This window comes from Manacus candei, unplaced genomic scaffold, assembly GCF_025592945.1.
Source record: "Manacus candei isolate 608988 ecotype Guabito, Panama unplaced genomic scaffold, ASM2559294v1 h1tg000046l, whole genome shotgun sequence".
NCBI classification, from domain to species: domain Eukaryota; kingdom Metazoa; phylum Chordata; class Aves; order Passeriformes; family Pipridae; genus Manacus; species Manacus candei.
In genome coordinates this window covers 5,633,298-5,653,560 of record NW_026138094.1, presented here as the reverse complement: position 1 = coordinate 5,653,560, position 20,263 = coordinate 5,633,298, and the positions used below count along the sequence as shown (strand labels likewise).

At 41.2% G+C, this 20,263-nt stretch overlaps 1 protein-coding gene and 2 long non-coding RNA genes across 17 annotated transcripts in view; 2 read left to right on the top strand and 1 right to left on the bottom strand.

Moving 5' to 3' along the window:
• Positions 1-4,513: 4,513 nt before the first annotated feature.
• On the top strand, positions 4,514-11,525 carry LOC127475378 (uncharacterized). Of its 2 annotated transcripts, XR_007906185.1 has the most exons (4): positions 4,514-4,875; positions 8,917-9,157; positions 10,001-10,234; positions 11,399-11,525. It is a non-coding gene; the product is annotated as an uncharacterized LOC127475378 (long non-coding RNA). The 2 variants fall into 2 exon arrangements; XR_007906184.1 differs by lacking the exon at positions 4,514-4,875 and having other exon boundaries at positions 8,608-9,157.
• Positions 11,526-11,569: 44 nt separating this feature from the next.
• Positions 11,570-19,436, top strand: LOC127475377 (uncharacterized). Its single transcript, XR_007906183.1, has 4 exons — positions 11,570-11,671; positions 13,528-13,655; positions 14,759-14,926; positions 19,388-19,436. It is a non-coding gene; the product is annotated as an uncharacterized LOC127475377 (long non-coding RNA).
• Positions 16,004-20,263, bottom strand: part of SEMA6D (semaphorin 6D) — a 131,528-nt gene continuing 127,268 nt past the window's right edge. For all 14 annotated transcript variants that reach the window (XM_051797141.1, XM_051797142.1, XM_051797153.1 and 11 more), the window contains one exon: positions 16,004-18,696. In XM_051797141.1, coding sequence (XP_051653101.1) covers positions 17,393-18,696 — 1,304 coding nt within the window. In that variant the 3' untranslated portion in view covers positions 16,004-17,392. The remainder of the gene's footprint in view (positions 18,697-20,263) is intronic.

The window sequence follows — 20,263 nt, the reverse complement described above, 5'->3', positions numbered from 1 at the left end:
TTCATGGTGGCCCTGTGTTATATCTCTGTATGCTCCTGTGGAAAAACTCAGTGCCCTCTGAGTTTTAATTCAGGGATCATAAAGGCCTAATGTCACTTTTCCGTAAAGGAGAGAGCAGCAAATGATTCCTTGGTGCATTTTGCTTTTATTTTGCAGCATGCGAGGACAGAGAGGTTTATGATTTTATTCGTGATATAAAATCACTTGGTTAGTTCTGCATAATATTGTTTACAGATATTTCAGAACCATTTTGGAAATTCTCGGGGACAGAAACGAATATCAAGGTGCGACCAATTAAAAAAGTGCTTGTTCTGAGATTCCTTTCTATAGAAATTAATGAGGCATTTTTTGGGAATGAATTCTGAATGTATTAATTTGCTGATCATCTTCACTACTAACCAGAGATTAAAGGAGAAGTGTTGAGTGCAGTTAACTCAAACCAAGGAGGAGAAATGGAGGGCAGCTGAAGCCTGCTCAGCCAGTGCTGGCTTTTTCGGCTCTGTTCCCCTTGCTGAGGAAGGGCTCTCTCCAGGCATTGACTTTACTTGTCTGTTTAATAGTCCTAGTAAATCCTGAAGTACTGTGTACCCATGGCTCAATGTCCCTCTGTGCACACATGCACAGTAATAATCCTGCCCTAAGTGCCTCTTAGTGTGTTAGGTGTTACCTTCAGAAGATTGTTTCCCTCCCACGTAGAGTCTCAGCTTTACCAAGGTTGGATCTCCTTCAAAGAGAGCAGCCTTCACAGTCTTAACAGGCTTTCATCCATATGGCTTCTCACTTTTTTTCCCCTCCCTCTGCTTTAGTTTTTCCTTGCTCACCTGTCTGCTCTGTAGCTTGCTTGGATGCATTGCTGACTTGGGAGCTCAAGACCAAGGATTCTTTTAAGCTTTCTGTCCTAGCACGTAGCTGAATACATTCAAAGACTCCCAGACGTGACTGGCTGTGAGTGTGTTGCATGGGACGGGCTGAGGGCTGTACCTAAGCTACATTCAAGTCTCTCACAGTTCTTCCCATCCCCACTGGCCAAGGAAGCCATATATCCTTTTCCTGGTATGTAAAAAAAGAGTTCTAAGACTTGCCCCTGTGGTTTCTTCCTACCATTAAACAACTCCATCTCTGTACAGCTAATATAATTTTGTTTTGCAGCTAGTCAACCCTCTTGATCATGCTCTTTGCTGATCTGGTAGTTATTTTTGTTGCCTCTGTGGAGATCTGCTCTCAGCATACCCAGAGCCAATGCTCCTGACAGGCAGCACAATCCTGGAGAGCCTTGGCAGGCTGCCTGTGTCTGTCCTGCAGGCCCTGGGGGGACTCTCACACGTTTTGCTGCTTACTTTCCTCTTTCCTAGAGATCTAACGCAATTTTGCAAGTAGTCACTTGGAGCCATATTTCCCTTTGCCCTGGAATATTTTTTATTTATTTTTAGTAAACGTTTGTCAGTATTTCTAACATTGTGCCTCCAGCAACGTGGCCTGGACTGAAGCCACGCAGCAGTCTGACAACCTGTTAGGCGAGTCTCCTATCAATTAGGCTGCAGCTGTCATTGGATCTATTCTCAGCCTCCTTGGTACGTGTTTGCAAATAACAGGGGCTGCTGTTTTGCAGCTCTTGATTTTTTTTTTTTCTCCACAGCCAGTCAAGAACATTTTATCCCTAGAATCCCTCCTGCCTCCTTTGTTTTTGCTTTCTAATCATCTTCACTTTATTCTCCTAAGAATATGTGCTTATCGACGATATTCTTATAAGTAAAGTGTCTTCACTCTCTTATTTAATGCAGAAACCCCAGAAAACCTCCCTCAAAGAAACAAACAAAAAAATCTCACTTAAGGCCATACCTTGATCCTTTAAATGTTTTCAGACTTTCTCCAAAGCATCCAGACTGCTTCTTACCTGTGGGGGAGCTGCCATTTTGAAAGCTCATCTTGGATGGAAGCTCTCTATGGGGGAGCCTTGTTTCTGCTGATGTTTGAACTTCGAGGTGATAGTGTGCTTTATTATCAGGTTTGCCACAGCTGGAAATAGAATCCCCGATGATGTACAATCTGTTAGAATTTCCTCTTATACCTTCTACCACTTACGGTTTTCTCTTCTCTTCCAAAAAATTAATGAAAATGGCTCTATAACTTTTTTCCAGATGTTACACACTGCATGGTGGTGCTTGATGCTAATCTTTCATTCAGTAGTCCATGGACCACAGCCCAGTTTGTGTTAGAGTAGCCATGCTTAGGCATATAATTTTTTTTGTTTTGCTTCCATATGAAATGGGAAATCAGAACTGGAGTATTCAAGCAAGGCAAAAGCGCCGAGAGCATTTTGTCCTTGGGTTGGCTGAAAGATACATTCTGGTATTATGCTGTCATTTTTTTCATAAGCCCAGCTCCAACTTTGTATGAAACCAGTGGAAACTGTTCCACCTTCCACTCAATCCATAGGTTCTAACAACAGGTCTCTGGCCAGCTTGCAGCTCTGGAGGCAGAACCAGCCCATCATAGGCAGATTGAAACAGTTAAGTTTAGATCAGCTCATGCTGAATTGGCCAAAGTCCCTACACTTTCCTGCTGGGAGGTTCAGGACAGGACTTCTTTCTATTCCCATGAAATAGCACTGCAAGATACTTCCCCTGACATCACTCAATGTTTGCTCTGCAAGAATATCCACGAGGAGCCCACTTGGTGCTGTAGCTGAGCTGGCATTCAGAGCCAGCTTGAAGTTTTTGTTTATGAAATTACCCCAAAGTAGCTGTGTGGCCCTGTGAAGCTCTCAGGCGCTGTTTGAATTCACACAGCACTGCTCTGCAATGCTGTATTTCCTGGAGTGTGGTAAACCTGGGACAGGAAGGCTCCACCAGGACCCCAGCACTAAGAGGTTTGGTGTTAGTGCACCAAGGTAAGGGACAGACGGCTCTTGAAGGGATTCTGCAGAGCTCTGAGCAGCCACTTGGCACATGAGCAAGAGGGGCTTCTATGGACAAAATTAGGGAAGCCAGACCACATAGAAGGCCTAGGCAGGGCATGCTGGATTGTCTAGCAGTGCTTTGGCGCCTCAGAAAGACCTAAGTGCTTTCGTGATCTTCTTCCTAGGACTCTAAATTCCTTAGGAAACCTCTGTTTTGACTAGGATCTAGGCTCCCACTTCAGGTGTTTCACGAAATACTTGTTGGACATAGATCCTGCTGAGCAGTGTAGAGCTTTGGGCAATCTCTAGCTGAGGCATTTAAGGGTTTCTCAAGTACTTATTTAATGAAAAACGCATTTCACATGTATATAGCATCCCACATTGTTCCTGCTCAACCACTGAGCTTTCAACTCTTTGAAAGTATAAACAGAGTTAGAACAAGCTGCCATCCTGCAGACAAAGCTCAGTTGGCAAGATGATGTAGTTTATGCAGTATTTATGTTCTCCTGGTAAACAAAGACAAGTAAAATGCTTTACTTGTTAACATCAATTCAAAGGGAAAGCGAATGATGGCACTTGCTGTAATCATGTTCAGTGTTCTGAAGGTGTCTGCAGGTTTCACCTTTATACTGAGCTCTTGCTTATAATTTGCTTCTTATGTTTTAATAGTGTGTGTCTGTTTCTGAGAATGCAGCGTAGGACCTTGTTTCAAGACCGTATCTAAGGAGAAGGGCTTTCTCTGGATTTTATAGTGATAATATTAAATGCAGCAGGAGCACTGGTTAAATAAGCAGGAGAGGACAGAGCTGACTAGTTTGGTGTTCATTTCTTTGTCAGCTGCCATTGGAATAGTGTTCAGATTAATGTGATTACTCTTTGCAGTGGCTGCAAGTTCATAGACCAACTGTGCACTTGTATCAAAGTCATTAGAATGGTTTTAGTCCAGGTTTCCTACCAGAATTATTTATATAAAATGCATTTGAAATTCTATACTGGCCATTTACACGTGAGGATTTCTATTTCAGGAAGCTTTGGAAATAGCCAGGATCTTCAACTGCACCCTTTCCAAAAGATACAAGATCCTTTTAACATTTAATGATGACTGAGAAGGTGCTTAAAAATAACTTAGAAGCACAAAACACATTAATGTGGTCCCTACCAGTTACAGGACTGGACTAACAGTTAAATTTTGGATTCTATTTGCTTTTCTTGTCCTTTCTTGCTTCATGACCTCAGGTGAATTGCCTGGTTTCCCTTGACAAATGAGCTTAATACTTATCTATTGTCCATATTTGTGTTATTACATTTAGGAAGTGATAGAATCTGAATTCATCTTCTTGAGGAAAAAACTGTAAAACTCTGTGGTGATCAGGTAGTATAAAATATACCCTTCTACATGACTGCACATGGTATTATCCACTGCATAATTTGTTGGATATCAAGTCCATTTCACATGCAAAAGGTCCCTAGTTAATGATGGTATAAGTTCTTTTGGGAGGGATTATGCTTACATATATATTTTTACAATATTCAATATAATAGCAAGCTAATCTGGACTGTATCATTTTTGCTTTGCTACAATTTATACAATATAGGTAATTAATTAGTCTGATTCTCCTTCATGTTGCTAAATGGAACATGAACAGCTCATAATGGGCAGCAGTAAATAGACATTTGTATGTATACAGGTACCCTGTGCGGTGAAGGGGCCGTGCAGGAGACAAAGTACTGAGCAAAACAGCCCTACATAAAACCAGGCTTTCATTTAAAGGAAGAAAAATGTCACTGAAAACTGCAAGATTATTAGCATTACTATGCATGAGGAGTAGTCAAAGAAGATGTTACAAGAGGAAGAGAGACATTATTCAAGTGTCTAGGAAGATGGACCATCATCAGCAGTGGAGAGAGAAAAGGCTTTCAAAGGAATAGCATACCATTTCAAACATTAAATTATAAGGGGACTGAAGCTTTAAAAGGTATGTTGGAGTCCCTGCATTATTTATAATTTGAGATTGCCTTTCCCCCTAGATGCTTAAGTTTGTTCCATTCATACAGAAAAGTCCTTCTCAGCTTCTGGACACTGAGCCAGCTCTATGTTTTGGGATATGATTTACTCTGAGAAGGCATTGATTACCTGCAATGCTGCAGTGGGTTGAAGCTGCTGCTTAAAAAGGTTGGGGAAGTGAGAAAAATTTGGCTACCATTACTCTGGAACTTGGGAATGCTGGGCTTGGAATTAATTATTATTTTGTATTTTTATTGCATCCATAACTACCAGTTCCAGGCACTGACAGGATTTCACAGTGCTGGGTGCTGTCCTTTCCTCAACACAATTTAAGGTCTTCTGGACATCTTTTTTGAACCTAGTGCAGAACTGCACTGACAGTGCAATCATTCAGAGTGCAGAAGCTTACACTAGGAAAAAAACCTGCAAAAATATAGCTCATATCAGTTGCCTGAGCAAAAGAAGCTGTATTGGCAAAAAGAAACTTTTTTCCCCCTTTTGTTCATATTATAGCTGTGTCTACGTTAGGGCTTTTGCTAGCATAGCTGAAAAAAAATCATACTCCTAGCTGACAGGGATATGCTGACAATTTTTTTAAATAGATGATGGATCAGTGTGTGTTCGGGGGGGGGAGGGGGAGGGGTGAACCTGGTTTAAAATAGAAGTTTCTAAAATTGGTTTGCACAGATACCCTTAAAATGGCAAGTACTACCCTTGCCAATAGCCTCCTGCTTCCTGGCCCTCCTGTCCTTCTCATCCAGGCTCAGACCCCAGCCCTGTATTCCCCTTCCCTTCACCCACACCCTGGTGTGTCCAGCTGGGAACTCTTGCCTGTTGTCCTTCAGTTCTCCTGCCTGGCTTCTGCCCTGGTATCATCCCACCTCCATGACCCTGCCCCCCCTTCCCTGCAGGCAGACACCTTCACTGAAGCTCCAGTCCAACCCCTCTGCCACCAGGAGTTGCCCTTGCTCGCTGAAGTGTTTCTTACCTTCCTCCCAAGGCCTCCATTGGGTGTGAAGGCTCAGGCTTTGCATACAAACAGAAGTCCTCCAAATACTCTGTGCCATTGCAAAATGCTTCATTTCCTTTGGCCAAACTGCACACTGAGTCAAAGAGAGAGCAGAGCGATTCTCATTTCTAACAGGGAGGCAGAGACTTTCCAGAACATCTGGAGAATACTTGGAGGAAGAGATGGGCTGTGATAAGATCACAGGACTAGAGGCATGAAGGTTGGTTCTGTTGCTGCTTGCCCTGACCAGACAATTACTACATTTCCCTTGTTCCATCAGCTCAGGTTGGCTGATTGGTTGGACCAAATGGCATATAAAGGTGTCATATGCACTAGCTCCTGGGGACGGTATTGATTCCAAAGCTAATCTGATCTTTCTGTGTCATCTTTGGACTAAAGTTACTGCTTTGGTGCATCAGATTCCCTGTGTATAAAATGAGACTTCACAGTCATAAGGTATGAACCTTAATTTAATCAAACTGGAAATGGGGTGAGGTCCTGTGGTGGTTGAATCTGCTGAAGTGCAAGGAGTAGGGATTAGCTGGTCCCCAGACGACTATCATGCCTTTGAAAGCACAATTTTGTGAAAATAAGTTGCTAAATAACCTGCAGACGTTGTGAGGGAGTAAGGGGTCAGAGGCAAACAGGGTCCTGAGCAGACAGCAACCTGGGCAAACGGGTCCTGGAACCACCCACAAGTGTCAGTGTGCATAGCCAGCACCCCAGAGTCCTTACTGTGGTTATTGCAGGTAATTCATAGGTTGTACACCTGGAAATGAGGCATATATAATAATTTTTTTAAAAGAACAATGAGAAGACTTGTTTTAATTTCTTTTCGAATATGAAAGTTTAAGTACTTAAATAGATTTTAACTAAGTAACCCAAGCCCATTGGTATCAATTATCTTTTCAGAGTTTAAACTGACATTTCATAAGTATGTTAATTGATACTGCACTAACTAACTATAGGTATCTTCCTAAGTGCCAATTATCTGCCTCAACATTCCCCACAATTTAAGTTTGTTAGTAAGAAGCTAATTACACTAGTTTATTGCTGATGGAATTACATGAAGAGTAGATTTCACTCTTACATACTTATTAGACCTCAATAAGTGATCCTTAGCAGTCTGTTGCTATTCAATTAACAAGTAATAACTTACTTAATGAATCTAATTGAAATGCTTATTTCAGTCAGGCACCTAACATAAAGCGCTTTACTTTGAGCACTTTTTTGAGTGCTAGTCTTGTTTACTTAACAAGAACAAAATGGTGCCACTGAGGAAAACTCAGGACTGGGACGAGACCTGAACCACTATTGGCAGAGCCCTGCCAAACAACCAGAAGTAATCTGCCAGGTGATTTCTGTTCTACTGAAATATCATGGGAATAAACCAAGATTTTTGTCTCTCTAAGGGTTTAAATCCACAGAGAGGATTCTGCAGCATGAAATTCTCCTAACACATTAGCTCTGCCTCCTGTGCTGGATGTAAACACACTGACTGCTCTGCTGGGAGTGCACAGCTCCTCTGCACTGCTATGGGCGCTGTCAGAGTTCTCATTGCAGTTCAACTCCCTTGAAAACTCACTCCTTTTCCTTTTGAGTCTGCAAGTTTAGCTTAAGAGATTGATAGAAGTGTGATGATGGCTCTATTTAATGATCTGAAACTATTAGTATAATTACAGCCAAAAAGAGAATGTAACATGTAACTGGAGGGTTTTATACTGTTCCATGTCCTTCAGTGAGACTGACACTAAATCACTGTGAATTTAATCTTTGCTCACAAGCAGAACCTGTGCTGAGCTGTCTTGAGTGACCACTGCCAGGGTGAGCAAAACACAGTTGCTATGAAGAGACAGGTTCCTAATAAAAGTGGCAAGGAGGTGTGTGCAGTGTATCTGGGACTGCACACACCGTACCTGGTGAGCCATTAGGTTGGGAGTCTCCTTAATGGGGAAAGGGAGGATTCTCAACTGGGATTTTGTGGTCTTGGGAAGGATAACCTGGTGTGCCCATTTATGGGAAGGCCCAAGAATGGTTGACTTCTAAAGCTATTTTGTTTCAGGATTAAAAGTCTGCTTTCTCCTGTAATGAGTATTTAACAGACAAGACTTGTGTTTGTGGATAAATGCCAGGAAATCTTCTCAAGCAACACTAACAAATTATGCCATTTGGCAATATTAGTGTATGGGCAGTAACCTTTTCTCGAGAATTTTTAGCAGATAGATTTAGTGTCAAAAAAACCCATAATAGGCTGTAATATCTTCTCCAGTCTATCAGGTTTGTTACCAACTTTTTAATGTATGCCTTCTACTCATTGAATTGAAAGACCTTATTGATCTCTTTGCAGCTGAACTGATTATTGGGGTAAGAGAGAGACTTCCTGAAAGAAGCCAAGAGAAATTATTCATTTAACATATTCTTATTTTAGTAAACTTCCATTTAACCTCCAGGGTTAATGAAAAAAAAAATTGCTGGTTGGCTGGCATGAATTTATTAAATCAGACAGAAACTGAGTTCAGGCTAGTACATTTAATGTCAACGTTTGTAATAATCTTCGGGGAAAAATATCCACACAGATTTATTAGTATTGCAGAACTGCTTTATTTTAAAACAACAGCCATAACAGCAAAGGAACCCAGCAAGGAAAGTAACCCCCAAAATGGAGACACATTCTGTACCTTTGGATAGTTCAGAAATACTTAAATAAGGTATGGGGAATTCGTAGGTCTGTGGTTATTGGCTGAAATCCTTTTGTCATCAGGAGGCATTAGCTGACTGGTGTCTGTAGCTTCTTTGAGCTGGTATTAGGGGATTTGGTCTGCTGTCCAGAGGTGCCATGGTTCTTCCCCATGTCTACAGAGTGAATGTTGCACATCAGAGCTGGCATCTTTGTTAGTCTGAACAGAGAGCGAGGATTAAATAGGCCTAACAGCTGAGGGGATTTTCAAAGGCATGAGTGGCATTTACACATGTATCTTCTGCTGGTTTCTGTTGGTTTTCCAGACTTGCTTTCAGATTCCTGGTTTGATGTGGGTCTGTCATCCCACTGCTCTACTTGACCCTGTTACGGACAAGCTACTTATGGGCGTTTGATGGAGATTTGGGGAAATTCTCAGAAATACAAATGTCAACACCCAAGTTACATCGATGAGATGGAGAAGCCCATTCTCAATAGGAAGGAGTTAATAGAGAATCATCCTGGAGAAGGTTCTGTCTTGTCATTCGTTGTGTGACAAGCTTGGAGGTGAGACTGGGTGGCATAAAAAAGGTGCAGTCTGACATTTTGAAGCTGGGCTCCTCTGATCCTGATTTGACTTTGTATGTGAAGCAAAGGGGAGTGGGGCTGGAACATCCTATGAAGCAGCAGTTCAGGAGAGAAGAAGCCTTCGTTGGAAGGACTATGAAAAAACAAATGAGTACTAAAATACCGAAGTGCAGCTTCGTGACAAGTTAGTTATTGTTCTGTGCAGAATAAGTTAAACTATGTTTCAGAGAACACAAGGAGGAGTGTAAAAAGTCCAGTACTGGATTTAGATAGAAAGTGCTGACACTATTAGCTGGGTGGTATTTGTGCAGGATTTTTATTGGAAGCCAACATCATAAAGCTGTCCATTCTGTCAGCCAGTTTCAGGGCAAACTTTTTCTCCTCCCTCCTGCCATCAAATTGAGGTGACAGGTTTCTAAATGGTTTTCTTCTGAAATGTGACAAAAAGTATATTTTTGGCAACTGATCTTGCTTTGTGTCTTATGTGATATTTTGTCCCTCCTGGCCTGGAATATCTTCTGTAGTTAGAGGCATTTGAGACATATTCCCTCCCTCAGAATATGGGGAGAAATTCTACCTGGAGTTTTGTTCCTGTGGAAGAGCAAATCCAGTCTTTTACCAACTACTGCAGTTTAACTGAAGCAGCAGGAACTAGCAAGGAATGCTTGTAGTATGGGACATATCATGTGTAGTAAAATGTCATTTTCAAGTGCTTTCTGAGCTATTCGTCCTAGTAATGAAGCAGCTCTGAAACATCACATGACTTTCTCACAGTGTGTTGCACTCAGGATAACCTCACCTTTGATCATGATGTCACTTCAGATGAAAGACTCGCATGGAGAGTGGTACGTTGTGCATTAGGATCGGCAGATATCCTCTGGGATCTGAGCAGTGAAGGACTATTTGAGATGTGCACTCTATGCTTGTCAAAGAGAAGTAAGTGCTGCGATAAAAATAGAATATTCAAACTCCCCTCAGCCCGGGTAGAAGGAGGACTTCACCTTTATGCAAGAAGACCTGCTTAATCTGAAAGTTCTCCTAGAAAGGGTTTTAAGGGTGAGTAATCATTTTTACTGTCATTCAGTCCAGGGTCAGATCAGTGATTTCCTGAATGAGTAGGTCCAGGTGGCCCTGCTTGAACAGGGGTCTTGAACCAGATGATCTCCAGAGGTCCCTTCCAACCTCAATGATTCTGTCATTTTGATATCTTGATATGCCTACCAATAGAAGTGAAACAAACACCACAAAACACTTTCTTCTCCTTCTGTTAGCACCAGCAGCCCCCTGCAGCAGTTTCAATGAGCTCTGTGGTACCTTTATAAGGCTTTTCTCTCGTGCCTGGGAGCTTTGTGTTTGGCACCTTATGTCCCAGTTGAGCTTTTCTAGTGAATTTAAAAGCAGAGTTACAGCCACACACACCGTGGTCCAGAGATGGCAAGAGGACTTCACACACAAAACATCAGCTGGCCTAAGCAAGCCAGTTCAGCTTCCATGGCAGTACCTGCTGGAAAACTCTCCAGCCACCAGAAACAGCAGGCCATTCCTGCAGAGGCATTTTTGTTACCCTGAAGCCTTGACCAAACACACGTGGCCAGAGATGATGTTGGGGCTGCATCCTGTTGCAGCAAATGCTTTCCTGTAGATGTGCTGCCCATTTTGCTTTGGCCTTGCTCACCCCTCCTTAGCATTTGCTTTCAGGGAACGTCTGAGTGATTGAGGGTGAAGGCCTGGCCCCATGCAGCTCTGCCACCTCCTTCGATGGAGTCAGTATTTCACCCGCGCTAACGGTGACAGAGACTGAATGTCAGAGCTGCATGCACAAGCTTTCACAGAAATCAATTCTCACATGCAGCATTAATACTGGAAGTGCTTTTCTCTCACCTAATCGTTGGTGAGGCACAATAACCTGTGACTAATGGCCATTTGTGGTTATACAGCACGGCCTGATTATAAATATTTGCCATTAGTCCGTAACAAAAAAAAAAATAGGCTGTTAATTGACCAACATGTATTCCTGAGGAAATCAGAGTAATCAGATGGATATTCATTGCACAGAAAAGGAAGGTGCAGCCAGCTTGTGCATTGTTTTTATGATTCATCTGCTTTTGATTATTTTTTCCTCATGTGAGGCCAGTATTGTAAATCAAAGATTTGAGAAATAACCCTGTGCTTGAAGTGACCCAAATTAAAAGCCAATTGCCACCTTTCTTCTCTTACTAGGCAGCCGTCCATTTCTGTGCAGGAACAGACATATGTTAAAGGCTGTCATGCTGCTGCAGAAGCAAACCAGTGAGCTCATGGGCTGCCTCTGCCAATGGTTAAGGTCAGCTACTGGAAAAAATTACAAGACAGCTATTACAGCCAGGTATGATCCTGCAGAAGGGCCTTCATGGAGAACTGTTACTCTTTGCTCAATTTTGTTCAAGTCAGTGAGACTCTGACCTGGAAAAATTGCTTCTGATTCTCAAAACAAGGACAGCAAGGTGTGTGCAGGTCAGTTTGGGGATTGTGATTTTTTTTTTTTTGGCCATTCAAGTTTTTCAGTCATAAACTGCCTTTTTTGTTGACAAATGGGGATCATTCCTGAAAATGGTCAGGACAGCTTGTCCATGTGGTAGATTTTCTTCTCCTTCCCTACCCTTTAAAGCATTACAGGAGCTTGAGCAACAATCTTCCTGGCTGACATGAAGGGCAGAGGCACCAGTCTGACACAGAGGACGCAGTGTCACCATTGCAGCCCAAGGAATTCTCAACCCTTACCTAAACATTGTGACACTCTGGCCTCTCCACTCTGGTCAGCAGCCTTCACTTGGACACAGACTTGGATCTAGTTACAATTTTAACGAGCGGAGCTCAGAAAAGTTATTAGTGACTGTAGGAAAAAAGCAAGTGAGTAGGCCATAAATCAGGCCATCGGATGAATTCAGAATGCACTAATAAAATCAGAGCTTCCAATAAATTTCATTTCAGGCAGAGTAGCAACAGTTTCTCAGTCGAGAGTTCAGCACAGATTATAATTTCAGATGTGTGTCTGGCCAACTCAATGTGCCTACAAAAATGTTTGCAAGCAGGCAGCAATGGCTGGTCCAGAGTCAGGCCCTCACACCAGCTGAACTTTAGTAGGATTGAATAAAAAGGTGAGAATCCCTACTTCTCTGAGCAAAGCTCAGTCTAATTAAATATTTAATGTGGTTTTTTTTTTCTCCCAAATCCTTTGGTTTCTTGCTCTTTCATACTGTGATATGATGACATTTGAACAACAAATGCTGTCTTGGTACGTTGGTCTCCTGGTACTGCTTTTTATATGAAAAGCTTGCACATCCTAGCTGAAGTCCAGATGCTCCATTTATGAGGTATTTTGTCGTGATCAATTTTTAAAAAATATTTTTCCATGCCATGAAATTAATAGGCACCCAGGGAAATACCAACCAACTCCTCCCTACTCCTGCAAATACTAACCTTTCCCAGATGGGAAGGTATTTCTCCTTGCCTTTATTTACCTGCAAGATGTCCTTGCTGGTTCTCAGAATCACAGATAGAGAAGGAAACATTAAGTGGAAAATGCTACAAACAGACCAACTGCACTAAGAACACTGCATTCTGAGGAGCCATTTACTGCATAAACCCTGCATAATCTTCTCAGGGTCACAGAGTGAGTCATTAGCAAGACAGCACTAAGACAGAGGCATCCTGATTTTTCTAACTACTCTGATTACTTTAAGACCCCAATTTAAAAGGCCATAGGTTTGTGCTGGCAGCACAGTCATAGAGACAACTACTCACGGTTTTACAAATTGGTTTTCTTGCAGTCATCTCACTAGTGTGGGCCTGCAGCCCTTTTGTGTTCTGTTCAAAATTATTTTTTTCTAACAAAACCAAAGCAAGGCAGAGATGAGCAGCAGCCTTTTCTCTGCTGCCCCGTGCCCACAGCAGCCCTGGGTGCTCAGGCCAGCTTTGTGCTCTGGGCCTGGGACCTGCCCTTGCCAGGATGATCCTGCTCACCTGCATCAAGCACCCTCTGTGTGCTCATCAGCTGTGGCCATGAATTGTTCTTCAAGAGAGACTTTAGGATGCTTAAAACCAACCAATTGACCCAAGAGAGCATTGGAGGAGAAAAACTGATCCTGTGTTCATTTCTTTTCATTCCAAGTTTTCCTCATTGCTGCAGTTCCCTTCCAGAATGGGATGTCTGTAGGTGGGTGCTCTGGCATCATCCTTGGAGACAAAGCAGTTTAGAAGCTGCTGGTATGGCTGCTTAGCCACTGGCTGCCATGTTCCCTCTCTGTTAATAAAGGGAGAGATTTTCTTGTACTTATTTTTCTAAAAAATGGTAAATATTTGTTTTATAGACTTCTGTGGTGTTTGGAGCCATCATTGAGCTCAGCAGATGTTTGGAGAGATGATGGTCTGGCCACACGTGTCCAGCCACCGCGTCCCTCTGGTTACAGGAAGGCTGGTTCAATATAGATCAAAACAGGTAATTCTGGAAAATGGTCACTTGGCACATTTTAGATAAAATACAGACGTTTTCTGAACACAAAAAAGTACCCCAGGATTTGCATTGCAGATGCGCATTTATATGTCACTAAAATAGAAATTTGTAATTTTCTAATGACTTTTAATGCCTGACTAAAAATGACTCAGTAGATGTGTGCTTCAAATGCTACAGACTCTCCATGAAAGGACCACCTTTAGCCACACTGGCTGACACTTTGGTGTCAAAGGCATCGTTAATTTTAGTGGAAATTAAGTGGAAAAGCAGCACAGGCTTGCAGCATATGACAGCTGTATGTCTTTGATGCTTCATTTCATGTATAAAGACATCCAATGAAAAAATATAATACACCAGTAAAAAGAAATATAAATTTTCTTTGGCACTAGAAAAATATGTATTGAGCCATTATAGGCTTGGGAAGCATTTTTGGCCTTTTTTTTTTTTTTTTTAAAGCACCATACTTTTTTTACTTTAAAAGATGGTTTTTTTTAGTAAGATAAAACTAGGTGCCATTGTACTCCTAAAACATGGGCAGCAATTTCAAATGATTAATACCTTGACAGCATAATCTCATAAAAACATAGTTTTTATCCATTATCTAAAATCCAGTTTTAATTAAAAGAGTACGTTATAGTTGTTTTCTGTTACTAAATTATCTTAAGACCAAGTGTGATGTTGGCACATACTAAATATACAGCATATATTTTTCTGCTGGGCTTTACTGTCTGCAGGAAATGTGAATTTCAATTATTAAGCATTAATAAGTATATAGGAATGTCCTGCTATGTGGGTCTGCAATTAATTTTACCAGTAATTAGCTCTGTCTTTTGCAGTCTATATTTTAGAAGGAACATGTTACCGTCTTACAAAACTGTGCTGCATTTGCACAAAATTGGTATTTTTTTTACCATAATAAGAAAGGTTTGCCCAGGTGAAACCTGGATCAAGCTCCAGTAAAGGCTTCATATGGGCACATGGGCACATTTTCAAATTCAGTGCAACATGTTGGTGTGCCATGTGGGCAGCCCTGGCTCTGTGTTCTGCCACTGCACACTGGTTACTTGGACGTTTTGTATTCACCTCAGGAGGCTGAAAGTCACCTCCAGACCCTCACTGCTCCCCAGGAACACCCATGTCAGCGTGTGGCTGCGAGGAAAACGAAGGACTGGTGAGTGTCACCTCCACCTCCGCAATTCCCGTACGGCTGATGAGCGGCTGGATGGCTCCGTGCTTTCCTCACTGAACTACTAAAGGTAAGCAGAGATTTTTCCTCCATTGTAATCCCAACTACACATCTAAAACCAGCTGCACTAATAATGAAATTACACTCTCAGTACATTGGAATATTTTATTTTGACTTTACATGCGGTGTTAAAAACCCAAAGAACGTATTATTTACACATCCACAATACAAGTTTACAAGATATCTATACATGTTAAAGTACTCTATAGTATAGAGCAGCTTCATTTAAGGGTTACTTTTTTTATGCCGTACCATTAAAAAAGATACAATCTGCGTTTACCTTTGCACAAATGGATAAAGCATCTTTTATTATTAAATTAACAGAATAAGGACTAGGTTGAATGTTAGAAATTTCAACATAAATACTGAGAGAACTCACATTACCATCTACAAGGCAGCACAATGTTACAGGAGGTTATCAGGGTTCACATACATTTATCTTTCGGGTCACACAAGTCTGTATTAATATTTGTAAAGTGAATTCGGATCAGTTTGTGTCTTTTGACAACGGAGTACATTTTAATAGTTATTAATCTGTAGTGTTTTAGTTGCAAGACAGAAGTGTTTAGGAAGAGAGATCATTGATTTTTGGATCCAGAGGTCTCAGGAAATAAATGTCCCTTACAGCCTTACAAGAAGAAATGACTACTTCTATCCTTTATTCTTTGTTCTGTAACAGAGATCCAGTTTTTTAGTGACTAACCTTTTCTCCCCTTTGAACACATAATATAAATCTCCACCGTCTCTGAAACCCATTGCAGTTATTTGTCCCACTAATTCATGAATATTCTTCTGCCATGGTTATTTCTATAGTTATGTTCAATAAACAATGTGGTAGTGTGTAGTTTGCAAGCTAAAATAGCCATCTGTGTTGAACATCAGCTGCAAGTGGATACTGTAAACCCTACTAAATAGCTTACACAACTTTAGCAGGTGTTCCATTACCCTAGAAACCTCATTTGATTTCACATTATAACTGTTTGATCCTTCAGAGAGCTGGAGTGGAATGTTTATCATGGTAAGGTGATTTAATGCTGCTGTCTTCTTGGATTGTAGGCTGCCTTTAGTTACCATTAATTATTCTTGCTTTTTATCCTTTTTTTTTTTTGGGTGCTGTTGAAAGGTTTTACAACTGGCACTCGGGAGATATGTGCTATAGTGAGAACACTTGACAGATTTAATTTTTTTTTTTTTAGTACTTTTATCATTTGCATGAATAAGGCACAAAATGCACAGATTCAGGTAAACTCACACATAATATTTACAGAATATTGTCATTACCTGCATGACTTTGGAAAAAAACAAACCTTACTTTACACAACAAAAACAAATTGATTGCACTACAGTTGAGTTTTCACAGACTGCTTCTGCCAGGCCAATTAATGTTTCTTCTTTTTTACTGACAAGAGTCTATCAGCGTGTAGGGCATAATTAAATGCAACAAAAATGTAACCTTCTCCAGTTACACAGGCGTTTGCCAAGTGAATTGATTAGTAGCTGCCCTCAATGAGAAGTACAGGGGCTCAAGTTCACAGTGGCCAGGTATTGGATGGAGGCACTGTGGAAACACAGTAAAACTCCCCCGTTCCAGCCCAAAACACTAGATTTGAAATGCACAGCTCTGAATCAATAGCAGCATAACAGAGTTATGAAGAATTAAACACATCTGCACTCTTTCACCGGGTGACTGTTTCATCAAGGCGTTACCACTCAGGAGGCTGTCAGAGATGCGCAGTTCATCCTTAGCTGGCTCCAAACTGAACCCAACGGGCTGCAGAAGGCAGAGTCATCTGTTTGTTCAGTCATGCTCAATGTAAACAATTCCATAGCATAAAAGATGCAATGGGAATCTAAGTACATCCTAGTGTGTACAGTACACACGCACATCCACACACACGCACAGCTTATCTGTGGCAAAAACAAAATGCCACACACATGGAGAGAAAAAAAAAAATAATGCTACAGTTGGGCCAGAGACTGAATTCCAGCAAATTGATTATTAACCCAGCTATTCATTGAGACATTACCATTTTCTGACATTTGTGCAAGAGGCAAGGTGAATGCATACATAGTAAAATGTTCACATTTAATGGGAATGACCACACTTAATGGCAGTCTAAAATGGAACCCATTTTTCAAGTATTTGCTTACTGATTTTTTCCCAATAACTGTTTTTAGCTATTTAGAACAGTAACGTAGCCCCCACCCCATTGTGCTACATGTCTCCTTAGCTCCAAACAAAAGAAATGTAATGACCAGCACTTTCCTTTGTTCTTTTGTGTTTGCTCGTAGCAAGTACACGAAGTCTTGCTACAGCTACACGTGGCAAGACACAGATGTTGCTGAAGTAAAGACAGTTTCTTTGGCCACTTTGTTCTCCTTAATAACAAGCAAGTCTCTGTCTTATGTGTCTACCACAACATCATCTCACAACCTGTACAGGTCAATGCCACACTCATTTTAGCACAGACATGTCCTAGTAACTGTATTTGTTCAGTGGTCTGACTGAAGTTGTCTGAGGAACGAATGAGGGTTTTGGTGGCACGTCGGGTTTTAAGGAGGGTGTCCTCTTTATTCCTGTACGAGGAAGGGTGCCATTGCTTGTGTAACTGCTTTGCCTGGACAAGGAAGGCTGGAGGTGAACGCTGACAGGCGTCCCTTGCATGTAGTCCATCTTTGTGCCTGTCGTGGGGGTCATGTACCCCCCACGATTAATACTTGGCTGTCTGGATAACAAAACACCATTTGGTGAGTTTAAGTTTTTAGGAAGGGCAGATATCGAGTGCCTTTGTGAAGAATTTTTGTGATAACCTCTCTGCCTTTCCAAAGAGGTCATTGGTACTGCAGGGGTGGTGGGAACGTCCACTCGTTTTGTGGGACTGTTTCTTGGAAGAGTTGATGGAGGAGAGTATAAAGATGCCTCCCTGTTGGGAACCTTAGGTGGGATCTCAGACATATTGCCCATTGGATCCAGCATTAAAGTCTGGTGGGCCACTTGAATATCTCCCATAATTGCTTTGGGATTATTAGTAGTTTCATTTAAGTGTTTCAGAAAATCATTCAGGGTGTTCCTGGAATCAACAGATCTCCTGTGGTCTCTTTTGCTGGATGGTTTTGTAAGTGGATGATCAATATGTTGCATCTTTTTGTCTGCCTTGTGCGCATTAGAATTTGAGAAAGATGTATTGTAATCATGGGTAGCATTGGGAAGAACAATAGCACTGGGAATATGTCCATGACTTAGAGGAGAGTGGGGTGGAGGACTGGAAGGAAAAAACTGAGGGCTTTTTAGTGGGGTTTCCTTCCGTGAAGCATTGAGGTTACCATGCGCTTTGTCCGACTGGCTTTTCATAGCCTGCAGAGTCTTTTGTTGAAGAACTGGTGTAGATTCAGGAGTTGGAAGTGCAGCTAATTCTGGAGGCTGTCCCCTGTGGTCCATCATCATGGACTTTGTATCACCGTTTGGAGGCAACTCCTTCCTGCTAGTCAGCAGGTTTGTGTACAGTTTGGGTGAATCAATGTTCTGTTGATATTCCTTGACGGGACTGTCAAACAGCCCATTCAGTTTGGCAAAGCTCCCACTGGAGTCCGTGCAGGACTGAGCCGATTCTGCATCTTTGTGTATTTTCCTGGATTTCCGTACAAATATATCCCGGTAACAGTAAACGGCCACTCCCGCAATAAAGGCTCCCAGGACAAAAGCGGCAAAGACACAAGTGATTAGGACATTCATATGTACCATTTGGTTGGACTCTCCTGATTGTACTTCCCACCTTACACCTGCAAAAAACAGGCAGGATATCATAAATCTACAGGTATTCACACTGACACATTTCAGAAGATGACAGCCTCCCTCAGGGAAGTGTCTACTCAGTGTTTGTAAGTGCTCTGGGTGTTGTGTTGGTGTAACTCAGTAGGATTCTGCAATTCACACCACTGGTGAATGCAAATAATTTTATAAATAAAAATGACTGTGTGAGCATTGACCAGTCTAAATGAAGACTGTCTATCTGCTTTGATAATAAGGTATTCTTGTCGAAGTTTCTCTCTCCTTATGTTTTGTTTAGCCTGTCCCCAAATTTCCTTTAAGGCTCACAAGTAGGGGCCTTATGTTATTAACATTAATGATTTCTGCTGGAAAATTGAGGTTAGAAGGTCCTACTGGGCCAGACAGCAATTAATAACTCATGGATGGATTTCTCTCTCTTTTCTGCCCAACTCATAAATCAGTATCAAAGGAGAGACAGGATTATGCAAATGTTGTGTAAAAATGTACAAAGTACATACTGCATTGTTATAACCATGCTACTGTAATACAGTGCAAAACTTGTGAACTACTCCACCCCCATGTTGCTGGCCCTGACACTGTGTAGTGCACACCTGGCACTATATTAATGTACAAGTCTTGAAGTTCAGGATCATGTGATTCTGTTAGAGCACTAATTTTTATTTCTTTTTTTTTTTTTTTTAGCCAATAATGAACATAAATACTTACATAACATAAAAAAAACAACTTGCAGGGTAAGTCATTAGAGAATGTTAAAATTTAGAAACTTTTAGCTTAGACTAAGAAGTTGAATATTTGATTAATTTTTTTATTTGTGTATTAACAAGCTCCCTTTGTTTTTTTTTTAGATTTTAAAGCAACCACAGACATCTTGCAGCTAAGACAATGTTAGTTTTTAATGAAAGTAATTCTGTTGCTATCCCAAGAGATGTTAGAATGAAAGAGCAAGAGGGAAGGAACAGATTCGCTTTTTGTTAGAGGCAAGGCCTTTGAACATTGTTAATGTTCAGGGTTACAGGTTTTAATGGCACTGTGCAGAAGAAGAAGGAAAACACGAGTAAAGTTCATTAATAGCTACGACACAAAATGTGATTCAGAACCAAGAGCAAATGATAATAAAAACTTAAAGCAAAACGGAAAATAGCTGCAACAAATAAAAATGACAAATGCACTGCCATAATGGCTGATAGGAAACCTGATATGTTTTGGTGAATGGTAATAAAACACAAATGGTTTTTGGCTGGTGAGATTTTTCAGTAAATACAGAATTGTGCAAACATGTCTGTCACCTCACTGTACTGTGCACTGATGGAGAATTGTGTTAAGTTTTGGTTATTGGATTGGAAGCTTCTCGATTCTGTGGTTGACTGCAATAGTCCTACTAAATTAAAGTCTCTGTTGCCATAACAGCCTAATCAAAGGTTCACTTAGCTAAGTGAACAGAAGGATGAACTACAGGCAGAATAGGTTTCTTTTTGTGTTTAGCTAAAAATCTCTGCGTGTCTCAGTATGTACTGAGACCATCTGTAAACTGATGCTCATATCCAGAGAATAAAAATT